Source organism: Ambystoma mexicanum, chromosome 2q, assembly GCF_040938575.1.
Source record: "Ambystoma mexicanum isolate Mex_15411 chromosome 2q, UKY_AmexF1_1, whole genome shotgun sequence".
Taxonomy (NCBI): Eukaryota; Metazoa; Chordata; class Amphibia; order Caudata; family Ambystomatidae; genus Ambystoma; species Ambystoma mexicanum.
The window spans coordinates 348,280,059-348,295,032 of record NC_090924.1 but is presented as its reverse complement, the minus strand read 5'-3'; the positions used below and the strand labels follow the sequence as shown (position 1 = coordinate 348,295,032).

Sequence of the window (14,974 nt, the reverse complement as noted above, 5' to 3'; positions counted from 1 at the left end):
TAGTTCCTGCATACTGATGTAATATTCCTTGTGCCCGAATAAGCTACTTGTTCATGACATTTTTTCCAACCCTTGAAGTCCTGAAAATGTGATTATGTTGAATATGCAAAGAAAACAACTAAATAAACTGTAAAGTCTGATATTTTGCTCGTTTTATGAATAAATCAAGGCTCAGTTTTTTCGGATCAATTTTGGTATAGGTTAACAGCTCTCCTTGGTGTTGACAATGTTCATGTTTTTATCTTCTCTGTCTGCTGAATAAGTTCTTTATTAACTTAAAGGAATTGCGTTACTATGATGCATTATGTTGTTCTATTATGTACTACTATGCATTTAATCAATTGGGTTTGTAGATACCTTTGTATATAGTAGAGGCTAATTGAAAAACCATAAAACTAGTAACAAACATTACAAAAATAAAATGATCACCCTGATGTATTGACTAGGTGAAGTTTCCCACAGACATTTATGTATTTGACCTTAGACTGCCTCCTTTGCAAGCAAGAGATATATCATGCAATATTTTCTGTTGTCAGTTGTTCTACTCTTACCAGCCTCTAGACAACACTTTTCTTTAGATACTGGCAATGCGAGCAAAAGTGTAAGAAATGTGCAAGTTCTTCAAACACTTAATTTGAGTTAGTTCAGCAGTTGGCACCTCCACCTGACTGCCTGACCAAGTTATTCTCCAGTGGCTTTTGATTTACTTTCATTTGGACAGTTCAGGGAGGTGACGTGTGATTGTAGGATGCTATTAAAAGGTAAATATCTATGCCAAGTAATGCGGATCAATTTATACAAAGGATTTCTATAATCAATTGCAGTTACATTTGTTACATTTTTGTGCACCTGTTTGCAAACTTGTAATAGCCGTGATAATGAGGTCACTAGAGTCAGGTTATAGCAGTCAACAGCAAGCACTCAGAAACCTATGCCTCGCTTTCCAAACATGCTCTCTTTTTTCATGCTGAGACAATTAGATGGTTCGTAGAGTCTCAGCTGAAGGATCACTGACAGAGCTGGTAATTAACTTTTTATCCATCAACGTAAAAACGTAATACAATGTGAAAGTAGCAGGTGAATAACAGAGGCAGTGTGAGTTTTATTTTCCTCCAAAAACAAACTACTTATTCTGAATCTACCGATACGTGAATACAAACGCTAGATCTCAAAAAAAGCCAAGATAATGCCATATATGGGTCTGACAGAACCCTAACCAATTTAGCAGTAACTGTGTTTCTTTATTTCCTTACAAAACCAATTAGAAAGTTTGAATTTGCTTTTGCCTGAAAATGACAGCATCTATAACTGTTGCAATTTAAAGAAACAGCTAGTTTGTCCACTATCTATGCAATTTTAATGAACTGTTTAAATGATTCCACCTACCAACTTGGACCGTGTCTGCCTTTGTTTGTGTCTACCTTCTGAAACCTATTCTTTCTAATGGTTAACCACCAATTTATTGGCCCTCTCCCCAAATTAGAGTTAAATCTCACTGAGCTGCACATGTAACACCCTTTGGCTCAGGTCAACAAGATTACATCATCTTCAAACCAGAGCAGTGGGAATGCAAACTCACCTGCTGAAGGTACGCTGTGTGCTGCTCCTCCAATGTTATTGTCCAAGCATAGCACAAAGATGATGTATGCCAAAAGGCAAGTATATTTTGCAGCCTGATAGTCTGAAGTGGCTTAGGTCCCTTGGGAGGTTCCCAAATTAGTTTTTTGCATAACGTTGTTGGATTATTTTCAACAAGTCTCTATCCATGTCTCGCCCCACAAACTTCCTTTAGTCTCGCTTGACTGACTAAAACATAAGTCTAAAAACAGCACAACCTTTGACGCCCCCCCCACACACTACAATACTTGTTCATGAGAAAGTTAAATACAAAAATGTTACATCTAGTTGTAAATTCAGCCTTTTGGGTACCTTTGGACCAAATCAAGAGGCCCGTCTAACCACTGGTTTATTTCCTTTAATGTGATCTTGGTGAAGAACTTGCAAGTAAACATCTATGAAGCGCATGGGTCAGCTGGCTGCGACATGACCAATGTGCCCTTCTTAGTGCACTGGCACAATTGCAGTGTTGGTTCAAGAGGAAGGAAAGCAGACTTTTCTGGTAATAGACTTGAAACAATCTTTTTAGGATGAAAGCCCATCATTTCACTAATTGTTTTAAAAACATTGATGCAGGGTCATATCCAGACTAGAGGCTTTCCCCCTTTCTACGGTTTTATCACAAATGGGCATGGTTTGGACACTCCAGGTTTCACTAAACACCAATAATATTCTTTCTCTTTTTCCCAACATGCTCTGTAGGGATCAGGCTTGGTAGCACTTTCAGCAGCTGTTAAATAGGCTAAATAAGTGCATCACCCAAACAGCCCCTGAAATCTCAGTTTTAATGAAAAATTCCCAAGCTCAGCTTATCTGCCTTGGCCCAGTTTTCTGCTTCATTGCAGCTGCAGGTCTCTCTTTACATGACAAACACCTCATAGAACCAATGAGTATTGGCATTCATAAGTGTATTTCTTACCTTAGAAAAAGTTGTGTCTTTTGTACCTAAAGTTTAACTAATCCTATACTCAAAACCAATATATCTCAGTCCTTAATCTCTTTGTCAGCCAGTGGATACAGCATAGTATTATGGAAAAGCAAACAAAGTGAATCATCAAACATACTCTTAGCGGACTTGGAGCACTACATCTTAAAACCAGGTTAGCTATAAAAACACGCATACAATAATATTCCATACTATTGACAAAAACGGGCTCAAGTACTAGGGATCACTGAAAATTGGTTATCTGATAATAGGGCATCTAACCTGGATTTTATGACACCAAATAGGGTGAACATAATCTACAATAAAAGGCAGTACAAATCAGGAAGAAGGGAATGCCTTCATCTGGGAGACTGCAATGCAACTATGTACTGGAGACTCATACTCTTTTCTTTGGGCACACGACTATTACATGCTTATTTAATGTAAATGCTGGTGTGACAGTACTAGTAGCATCATGAACTCTTGGCTACTGCACTTTCAATGCAGAGAAATAGTTAAATCTCAGGATATCACTTCTTAAATAAGTGAGCAAATTATCAAAGGAGATATGGATCTCTGGATACATAATCTGTCCAAGAGTAAGGCACAACCTTGAACGCTAACCCAGGGCTTCAAGCAACTAGTGCAAGGTCCAAATTGCACACACAATCACTACTTGGATGTTCTGTGAGAAACCTGAAGGTGTCTCACCCACTAGTCCCCGGAGATCAATCATCCAGGTGGCCAGGACAAGGCCATCGCTACTGGATCCAATTCTTGGTGGTGGACCATTGGGGGAGTTACACCTGGATGGGGGATCTTGGGAGAGTGGAAGTGGGACACCGACGGGTGAGACACGGTACCCCCTTCCTTATAATACCTTTTCCACATCCTACCCATAGGATACTTAGAAGCTCTACACCCCCTGCCCCCCTTTTTTCCGACATAAGCACTTTCTTACACCATGAAAGACAACAGACTAACACCTGAGCCGTTTACCTGACATGTCCCAACACACGAGCCAGACAGAGTCAGGCAATTGACAATAACTACTCACACCAGACGGCCCTTTCCCTTCCCCACAGGGCTAAAAAGCGGAGCACAAGAGCACACTTTGAGCAAGGCCGAACGCACGAGGAAGCAGCTACTCCGGACCGGCAGTTCAAACAGAAGAGAAAGGCAGAGTGACCTGGAGGGACGACGAGGAGGAAATTACCCTTGCCCTTTTCAACTCAGACCTGCAAAGCCTCTGCAAGGGAAATCATAAGACTGGAAAGTCCAGCTGGCGTGTGGTGTGACAGGTGTCAACGGCACACAGGGCCCTCCCGTGCTGATAGCCAAAGCAGCGAGAAGCACTTGGTGCTGTCCTTGACTCCAGAGACAAGAAACTCCAGGAGCTCAGCACAGCCGGTGAGTCAGAGGAGACAGATAGTAAACCTAACTGTGCTGGGCCCAAGCTTGCAAGCGGCAACCTTGTTGAACAAAGTACTTGTGTAATTAGACTTAATAGAAACCCTAGTAAAAGGTTCAGAAGCAGAGTGGTCCGGCGTTGCGGGAGCACTCATTCGAAGGACTCTGACTGAAGCATTTTTGGGTTGTGTTCTTTGGTTGAAACTACGTTGCAAGAGGCCGTAGGAGAGGCTGGTGTGAAGTGTCTAAGTGGTCCTACGAGGGTCGAGCAAAACCCCTTGTACACTGAAAAGTCTTTGACATTAGAGAAAACTGATTGAACTGTGAAACTGGCAAATGTGAACCCAACAGAGGGATGCCTGTGAATAGAGGGTAAGCAGTGATATACCAGTGAGCATTGTAGCGACAAGTGTGAACTCGGCTGAGGGATGTCCACAATGATTAGTTGTTTAAAAAGACATTGAGACTTTTTTGAATGATACGATTTTTAGTGAAAGGCCGTAGTGAACCTGACCGAGTGAGGCTAAAGTTGCAAGAAGGATCAGAGTCCAGTTGAGGGGGATCCTAGGGGCAAAGAGCAATCGCCCAACATGAAAGATTACCAAAGGAACTTTTGCTTTGTTTATTATTTATGGTTCAGAAGGCCTTCTAAGGCAAGAGACTTTGCAGGAAAGAGACTTGGCCCCAGAAGCTCCTGGCATTGTTGAAAGGAGCTGTAACCTCATGCTGGCGAGGCTCAGGAGTGTGCTGTGCTCAAAGGTCCTGCCTTGTCCCGTGCTAAATACGCGGGGAGGGGAGACCCCAGCCGTACCATCCTGACTTATTATTTGGTGAACACTTCTTTCTTTTCTTGAGAACATTATCCCACACTATTTTGTAACTTAGTTGTAAGGATTGGCAATAGTTTTATTTTTAGTACAGGCCTTTTTTATTTGACAAGACGCCACTAAGACTGCCTTATTATTATTTGATGGTCGTAGTTTGCTCCCATTTTAGATTTAGGTTAGGCATTTTTCTCACCCATTATACAGTTTAATGAACACCCTTGAACTGTGATCACTTGAGTCTGTCTTTACTGTTGCCACCATAAGTTCCTTACAGTTCTCTTTGTAAGGCACTACCATCCCCAATCTAATCTGGTCTAATCACTGAATGGTGAAGGCACCTCTAAAAATGCCTTTATACAAGCACATCCACACAGTGCTCGAGATAAGATTTTGATGTGCAAGTATTTTACTCCCTATTTTTTTTAAGTTGGGAGTAAAATGATTTTTTGGGGAGTAAAAAAAGTAAGTCCAGTTCTAAACGGCAGTATTTTAATAATCGAGTAAAAAAAAAATGTAACTGGAAAATTGAATGTTTTGCAATAAATATTTATTTCTACATAGTTTTTGATGCACATTAAAAGAGGCACGTTTACCTCTGCGTATCATGCAGTAATAATAGTCGTTTCTTTCTGTGCAACTACGTACACCTCTGGTCGAAACATATCTATGGAGCTGTGTGGAGGAAAACAGCGGCACAAGTTCCTATGTGCCCGTTTCTTATTTTTTGTTGGGAGTACTGAAGTGTGTCAGAGTGCTGGTAATGTATTGTGTGAGAGAGTGGAACCAATTCAGTGTAGTGCTGTGAAGTTGCTGAAAGGTGTGCAAGAGAAAAGGAGGGAAAGGTAAGAGAGGATAGGGGGCAAGAGACAGAGTGAGGTAGAAGAGTGTGAATAACAGTGTAGGTGTCCGGCAGTAAGAGGATGATAATACTGTGGTAGAAAAGCAAAGGTAGTAGTGGAAGGAGGGGGGGAATAGCAGGAGGAAAGTAGTAGGCAGAGACAAGAGGAAAGAGTGTGGAAACATCAGGACACAGAGGGAGTACACAGGGTGTTAAGACCAGGGCATTGAGGAAGAAAGGTGAGAGAAGGGCGAGGTGAGGAGAGAGAAGAGGTGATATGAGCAGAGGAGTGTAAGTAGACACAGAAGGAGAGGGAGACAAGGGGAGGTGCAGTGTTAAAGGAAGAGAGTGAGACAGCAAGATCGAGGAGAGTGGAAGGAAGGAAATAGTTACTTACCTCCAGCCCTTGTTCTCCAGCATGGGTCTTATATGGATTCAAATGCTATGAATATTTCCTGTCATCAGGCTGGGAATCCTCAGTAAAAATAAAGTAGTTTAGCTTTAAGCTAAAACTGAATTGTCGCTTATATAGCCTATTGCTGTCACTTTGGGTCATACTGTCCCAACCAATGCTACTCATCCTCCTTAGCTCAACCCCTGGTAGCCATCTTCAGATTTGGGCGCACACTTAAATTGGCAGTAGGACCCCTCTGGCTTTGTGCACCTTACAGCATCCCCAACTCGCTCAAAGTGTGCTCTCCTGCTGTGCCTTTTATACTTCCTGTGAGTAGTGACTGGATTCGGGTGTGCATGGTTGGAAGGAAATGCCTCACCCTGCCTGTCCTTGTTAGCGGGACAACATGGTGGTCGATAGGAGTTAATGGCCCAGGGATTCCTATGGGTAATGCTCATTTCTCTTGTTGCTTCCTCTTTTTCGCAGTATTTGATGGACAGAGTGAATGAAGGGGATTCTGGGAAATGTAGCGAGTTTCATATTTTAGGAAGAAATCAGCTGAATATTTATAAAAAATCATTGATGTGTTGCAGAGGCGATGTGCCAAAGATCTCTCGCCACCGTGGTTGTCTGTTCTTGAGGGTCCTCTGCGTAAGCACGCTCCAGCTGTGTTCAAATCCCAGGCACTCTAAGTAGAGCGTGTGTAGATCTGAGACCGGGAAGGCACAGAGGCACGAGGCACAACATGTGAAACCTCCTGCGACTGACATGCACTGGGGAGGTGAGGAACTGGAGGCCGGTACGGATGAAAAAACGAAATTAGAAAAAAGGAAGGAGAGCTCCCGTGAATGCGAAAGAAAAAAACAACTCTGCTCAGCTGAGAGGTCCATCACCGAGTGAGGTGAGGTGGGGTGGGGCCGGGTGGGGCTTTATGGCATGCGTACCCCAGGGCCACTCCTCCATGCCTGGCATCAAATTTAAAGGGGAAGCTCTCTATAATTCGCTGAAACATGCGGTACTGTCCCCGTCCCGGGGAAGCCCCTCAACATGGAGGAAAGGTGACGGGACTAAGGAGTATACAATTTTACATCAGACTGGTGTCTGACAGGATTTAAAGGTGACCAGCAAGGTCAGACCAAGTGACTAAGCTAAATTCGATGAATAGTAGCTTCACATTCCTGGACATATCAGTGTGTAAGCAATTACCTCTGATAAGCGTGATATTATGTGAAGGGATGGGATCTAGAACTCTGGAACTGTCTGGTATATGGGGGCAGTCTAACAAAACATTGAAGTCGTCAAGAGTCATGAACTGAGAACCATTTAGTAGATTAACAATAGCAGCTCTTATTCTATTGTTCAGCACCAAGATTACTCCAGATAAATAAATATCTACAAATACGCATGTTAGATTATTATGTGGAGGATGGTTTGACACCAGGAAGAAAGCAGCCGGAAAATAACAGCCAGAAATGACGAATCAGGGCCAGAGGGCAGTCATAGTGTAATATCTTGATATTTTAGTTGTAATTCGCTGATAGAATGCATAGCAGAGTGTCGTGTCCTCATCATCTAACGGGACTGGAGATGGACAGATGGTGATACTAAGGTGTTTTCTGAAAATCCCTCCACGCTTATGATCCTTATTAATCATTTCAATAGCAATAATTGATGGGCACCAAGGTAGAAAACACTGCAGCATAGTCCTCAATGAGCCATATATACATATTAAATAGTATATCCTTCTAGGGCATGAGCACAGGTGACATCAGCAATTAAACTATTGTTACTCACCGCCGATCTTGTATTAATGAGGGCACAATTGTCCAGGTAGGAGGGACTGGGATTACATTTATAACTGTGTGAGGGTTTCTCAGGATTTTAAATAATCTGAGTTTACATAAAGTCCAGGGGGCCAGAGAGCTTGTTCCATTATTAAAAATAAATCACTTCCCTATAAAAATAAAATAAAAATATCCATTATAATCAGCGGAAAATTCAAGCCTGAACTTATCAACAACCAGCTGAGGTGCCCAGCTAGTCGCTAGAAAATGTAAGGGGTTGAGGCACATAAAAAAGGAAGCAATGCGTGAGCAGAATCCTGCAGCACATCCCACCAACACTTCAGCGAGCCCCCCTAATGAGCAGCAACAGGATGTGCTATGCACTTTGTGCCAATGCAAGTCTATTAGGTTCTATGGACCGCAAATGATTATGAGAAACCCCAGAGTCTGCAGGAGATCTGTGAAATGTAGCTAAGCTCTGTCCAAAGAAGTCTGAGATCCGACCTAACTAAACTACAAGAAAGTGCAGGCCAAGGAATGAAATGGTTAAAAGAGGGTACCTAAACTACTCGTAAAAACAGCAATAATAGACTAGTGAGTATTTTCTAAACTGCACTGTCCCATTTAAATACATTGAAAACATACAATGCTCCTCTACTTTTTTTTAATTAAGTTTTACTGTTCCTATACGCATATTTTTAAAAGAAAGCGTTCCAGAATGGGTTTGTTTTAAAATAAAAGTGCAGCAAAAAGTTGGAACTGAATGTTCCCTTAAACAGCAGGCACGTGTGAGGGGTCGTGGCGATGCTGTTTGTGGGGCGCGGGGGCACGTCAGCAGGGAACATAGTACTACTTCTATTCATACACTTCGACCTCTGAGTAAAAGCAAATTGCAAGCTTTGAAAGGCGAAGGGTGACTTCATTTAGACAATATCTCCAAAAGTAAGCTGCAGCATCCATAACGTCACAACTATGTGAATGTTTCCTCTAACGACGTGATTCATGGAAGGAGTAGACAGTAAAGTCAGGCATCAAGATACATAGATCTCATCACAGGGATCTAAAGTGATTGAGCCTCTAAGGTAATTGAAACAAATGGAAAGTAATTCAATCTAGAGTTACCCATGTTAAAATACAGGGATATTTTGTTTAAAAAGAAACAATAATTTCCGTCAAACAAACGGTTGGCGCAATTCCTGTAGTTGTACGGGGAAATTAAGTATCTCTTAATTTAGTAAATTATTCCAATATGAAGTCAATAAGTCAACTTGCAGGTATTGATAAACATAGAAAAGAGAATAAATAGTTAATAGAGTGCAGTACAACGCGGCACAGAACACATATAATCAAGTATGGTTCAATGCCTTTTTTTCCCATTCAAATCTGTCGCGCTACTGGGTCATCACAGCTCTCAGGGTGGTTTAGAGAGTTATTTTGTACCTTTTGTAAACCAGACCACATACGTTGTTGTGTTCCAGGTCAGGCAAAAATGCCCAGCGCTAAATTTTAGACATATTTACAAATAGCCCACTCTCTTAGATTCATACAGACTTCATGTTTCCTCTTACCTGCTCATAGTTTATAAACATGGCTGCTGCAAAAGTGTTTGCTGCCCAGGAGAGGAGGCCAGCTGACTGCTCCGGAGTCATGTACACCAGGACACATTCCGCAACCAGTAGAGTTGGCAAACTAAGATAAGAGAAAATTAAATTAGTAAAACTAAAGTTTTATTTTTCTAAATTTAAGAGGTACTCCTCACCTTTTTACTCAGTACATAAACACACAAATCTGCACAGTCTTTATCCGAGCCTTCTGCAACATCTCCTAGGCCTAGACCATTTTGGGGGGTTTGAGGGGTAAATTAAAAATAAACAGAGTCTATAACTTCTGCCACATGGATTTGTTATCCTCAGTGATCACTCTCCTGGTTTAGCTCTACTTTGTCTTCCCTAGCCATTGCATGCTTCAATTCTTCCTTCTGTTTTTTTCTTCTATCAGTGTACAGCATTCATCAATAAGCCAAATGCATGAGTAAATAACTACATTATAAACTTTACCTTTCGATGACATAGCTCCTACTTGGGACAACACTTAAACTTATATTTCGTGTCTCTTCAATTCTAAAATCTCACTCTAATAAAGATTTCTTTACTGCATGACCATATTTCACAGCCCACAAAATGCCCTTTGGTATATTATTACTTAGTCAGTTTACCTAGTTGTAGCAGCGCAACTCATTATTGTTATTTTGTTTACAAAGCAAATTACTTAATTTATTGATTCTGTATGGTATAAAATAACCCAACATAAATAATTTTAAAAAGTAGCATACAAGGGGGCGTGGCTCGGAGCTGCCGTGAGCGGCATGACTTCCTAGGAGGTCCTGCCTGGCCTGATGCAACGAAGCCGAGTTAGCCGGATCCTGCCCCCGTTTACGGCTGTAAACAACATATATTGTGGGGGAAAGTCCCTGGCAGCTGCTGCTCGTGTGGGAACGAGCTCTGTAGCTGATTTTCCATGATTTGGCTTGATTTCCCGGCCGGGACCCACGCGGCTGCAAGATGGTGGCCGCGACTGCAGCCCAAGAAGAGCACCCGTGAGGTGCAGGCGAGCTAATGCTGCCGGAGCCGCCTGACGAATACTAGCTCGCCTGCCCGCACTGCATTAGATTTCCCAGCTCTTCGCCGCATGATTCCGTAACGAATACATGGAGAACCGAGAGGGGTAGGGCCCCCTGCACACCGCATGTTTGACTGCAGCCCTACTCTTTCCGCACTTACCTGAATCTGCAAGGCACTCTTCGCCTGCCCGGGAGACAATGCGGCCGCATGTCTACTCTGTGGCGCTCCGGCAGGGGGTCCTCGCCCGGCTTCCGAGTGTCCCTGCAGCGGGAGCATCTCGGCGGCTGCCCAGTGCCTCCCGACGCCTCATCAACGCCTGCCGCGTTCCCTCTGCTGCCGGAGGGGCAGTGGAGCCGTGGAGTGGTATTCCCTGGATGTCTTTCCTCGGAGCGCAGCAGCGACATTGTAGGCAAGTTGGGACGGCACCTGCAGTGACGACAAGCCGATCGGGCTTGCACGGACATCCGTGGCCCGAGTGGGCCCCCATGTACAGATCCTTCTGGTGCCCCATTAAGGCACAGCATTATACGTAAAGAATCCCTGCTCCAGACGACGTGAGGAGCTGGGGGTGCGGGTGGCCCCATAAGGCATCCAGGTACTCTGTTGACATAAGCCCCCGCCCCCCTCCTCAGTGGGCATCATCAGAGCAACAGAGATACCTGTCTGGGGGTTCTAGACTGAGTGTGCGGATTTCTGCTTTTGGCTGGGGGCCCTCCGCCCGCCGACCTGCAGCTACCAAAAGGATTGCCTCTCACCCACCATCCAGAAGGAGATCTCTTGTGAGTATAGCGCTCCTGCATCCCTGGTCCCTCTCGGGCTCTTGGGTCTCGCTGGGCTAGCTCTGGGAGTTCCCGGCCTGGTCCCCGGTCCTTCCCGCCATCGGTGGTGGGGTGGCGGCACAACTGGCCCGTGGTCTGATAACTCCGGATCCCCCCCTCCATGAAGAGCGACTCTGTCAAGCCCCTGGAATCCCGGCAGTGCGGGGGGCAGGGGTTGGGTGATGTCCCCTGTGGTCCACGCCTGAGCAATTGTTGAGCTATATATATCTGGCGGCGAGCGCAGTGGAAATCAATCCCCAATACAGAAGCAAAATTTCGAGAAGCGGGAAGACTTCTAAACAAACGGACATTGCTGCCCTAATGAGCAGCCCGGCCACTGAAAGATCCAAAAAGGGAGATGCATCGGAGGACTCAACCAACGGTGCCATACACAACACACTCGTAAGCTGCCCATAATTCATCGCAAATGGTCACAAAGGCCGATCTCCAAGATTTGCTATCAGCACTGACCAAAGAAATTCAGAAAAGCACAGAAGAGGTGACAAAAAAGATCAACTCTCTGGATAAGAGAGTGGTGGACGTGGAGCGACGAACTGCTGAACTTGAGGCGGAGATCTGCAACCAACGATTCGAGTAAGAGCAAGATAGGGACAGAATTGCCGCCTTAGAAGCCAGGTGCGACCTCCTAGAAGCAAAACAGGAGGACGCAGAGAATCTGTCCCGAAGGAACAACATCCACTTGCGCGGGATTCCGTCATCTATCCCAGATGCAGACCTCAAGAGCTATGTGTCAGACTTGCTCAGATTCATAATCACCCTACCGGATGAATCTTCCCTGGAATTGGACCGGGTTCACAGAACGACTCTGAGGCAAAAGTCCGGTTCTCCCCCGGATATCCGGTGAGAGTACATTTTTTCCAAGTCAAGGAGGAGATCATGCGTGAGGCGAGACAAATGCACCAAATCACCTTGCACGGATCCACAATCTCACTCTATCAAGACTAGGCGAACTCCACTCTTCAAAACGAAAAGCTATGCGAACCCTCACAGAGTGGCTGCAAGACAGGAAGATCCAATATCATTGGGGATTCCCGACCTCGGTCAGATTCACATGGGACGGGGCTCAGATACAAATTCAATCACCGAAGGAAGCAGACAAGTTCATGGGCATCAAAGGGGGAGATGGGGAGTCGGGATTCGAGGGATCATGTAGAACACTTCCTGGAAAGCAATCAGAAGGATCCTGGTTGAAGGCTAATAGACGGCATAGGGGCCGGGGTCCCCTCAAGAAAAATTCTAATCCAGGATGATCAACTATATTGTAAAAGGAGTTCCCCGAGTTATGAGGTTCAGGGCGTTATGTCTCTGATCTAGGGTCCCTTGGCGGGGGAACCAGTCAGACTTCATCGAGTTAACAGCCTCAAGACACGATAGATCTTTGGCAAAAGATATCTGCACCTACAATAACAGTGCGGGAGCAAAGTTCGAGCTCCAAAGTATTTGGTTCTGGCGGCCCAGTTGGCCATCTCATTGTGCATTGATGCCACCAGTTTCCCAGTGGCAGTAGGATAATGTTTCTGCTACTAGTTCGGGCAGGGGGGCAGGGGACACTGAGGGACTTGTTCAAAGCACTGAGGGTCAGGACGACCAAGGCTTGACTTCTCGGCCAACATCACAACACATCACAGCAACAACAACATTTCCTGAGCCACGCCAACACGTCGACCTTGCTCTGCACTGGAGGAGGCAGGATTTAGTGGGGTATGCAGCATTAAACAAAGCCAAGGAAGACGAGAGAGGGGATGGCTGACACGAGCAAGGTAATAATCCTCTCATGGAATGTCCAAGGCATGAATTCACCAAGGAAGCGCAGGTCAATCTAACATAGGCTGGGGCAACTGGCTGTGGACATTGTTCTTCTTCAGGAAACGCATCTGCTACAAGAAGACGAACACCAGGTGCGATTCAGCAGATATAAAAGAGCTTTCTTCGCCTCATCCGAAGGGAAAAAAAGAGGGGTGGCAATACTGTTGAGCGATAGGGTCCCAATATCAAAAATAACAGTTAGAGGAGACCCTGAAGGCTGCTTCCTCCTACTCAAGGGCGTATTTGAGGAACTTCCTATTACAATCGCTACAATATATGGCCCCAACACGTCTCAAGCCAACTTTATCTCTGACCTAATCCCGACCATCCTGTCTTTTCGGGAGGGGCACCTGATTATGGGCGGGGATTTTAACACCACACCAAAACCCCAAATAGACAAAACTCTGCAACCCTCAAATGCAGACTTTGCGCAAGCACTATCCCTGGCAAAGCTATTCAGGGAAACTGAATCTGTCGACGCCTGGAGGCTATTTAACAGCACATCAAGAGACTATACCCATTACTCCTGCGCACATAAAGGTTTCTCAAGAATAGACCTCATAGTAATCTCCGGTGTGCAATTTCCATGCCTAAACAAGGGAGATATCCATACATGCCTGATATCTGACCATGCCCCAGTGACTGCAAACCTTGTCATATCTGGCCAAAAACACCCTATCCAGAGACACTGGAAACTGAACGACTCCCTGCTACTAGATTAATGCATCAAAACGGAAGTGGCAGAAACATTAACCAATTATTTCAAGGAGAACACAATGGAGAACTCCCCCATCAACGTGATCTGGGATGCGATGAAAGCAGAGGTCAGAGGGTCCCTAATCAGTGCTGGGGCCTAGCAGAGAAGAATCTCAAACATCGCTGCTGCCAAATTGGAGGAAAAGGTAAATCAACTAGGAGCCGAGCTGAAAAAGCCTTGAGAAAGGCCACTATAGCATTGGAAATGCATTGCACCAACCGAACTGGCAAATCAATAGCCTTCACGAGACGGTTCTACTATAGCAGAGGGAATAAGGCAAATAAAGTGTTGGCGCAAAAACTGAAAAAGATCCGTAGCAGAAACAACATCCTCAAAATAGTGGGAGCGGATGGGAAAGCCCTTTACTCTGAAGTAGACAAAATCAGCAAGTTAGTGAGGCATCACACAGCCATAATGTTAGGGAAGCCCACAGCATTAGACAACCTACCAGAGTATTTGCGAAATATACCCCCTCAAAACAGAACTCAGCTTGACGTCCTAGAATCCCTTATCACAGTTGACGAAATAATAGAAGCCATTAAATCTCTCAAAAATACGGCACCAGGCCCAGATGGTCTTTCCGGTACCTTTTATAAAAAGTATGCGAGTATACTGGTGCTGCAGATGTCGGCCCTATTCAACTCTTTCCTCTTTTCAAAGTCAGTCACCGGGACAATGGCGGAATCGCTCACAGTCCTGCTACATAAAGTGGGAAAAGACCCCGAGCTGGCGACCTCCTACCGCTCGATCACACTAATGAACAATGATGGGAAGATCTTCTCCAAGATCTTAGCTAGCAGGCTGGGGGCGGTTCTTCCAAACTTAATAGACCACGATCAAACGGGATTTATCCCGTGAAGGGGGACCCATGATAACATTAGGAGAACGATAAATATCATTGTAAGTGCCCGCAAGCTGGACATGGGTATGGCGGTCGTATCTTTAGATGCACACAAAGCCTTTGATCTGGTAGACTGGGGGTATATCCGAGCCGTATTAGAGCACTTCGGCTTCGGCCCAAACTTCACCACGTGTGTTATGGCTAATTATCAAAACCCAACTACACAGCTGCGGGTTAACGGAATCAGGTCTGAGGCAATACATATATCCAGGGGTACCAGGCAGGGATGCCCACTCTGGCCCCTGATTTTCGCCC

At 44.8% G+C, this 14,974-nt stretch overlaps 1 protein-coding gene across 2 annotated transcripts in view; it reads right to left on the bottom strand.

Annotated features, from left to right (window-relative positions):
- The window catches only part of LCMT1 (leucine carboxyl methyltransferase 1), a 1,102,354-nt gene that overhangs the window by 397,584 nt on the left and 689,796 nt on the right, over nt 1-14,974 (bottom strand). For both annotated transcript variants that reach the window (XM_069647366.1, XM_069647364.1), the window contains one exon: nt 9,364-9,484. In XM_069647366.1, coding sequence (XP_069503467.1) covers nt 9,364-9,484 — 121 coding nt within the window. The remainder of the gene's footprint in view (nt 1-9,363; nt 9,485-14,974) is intronic.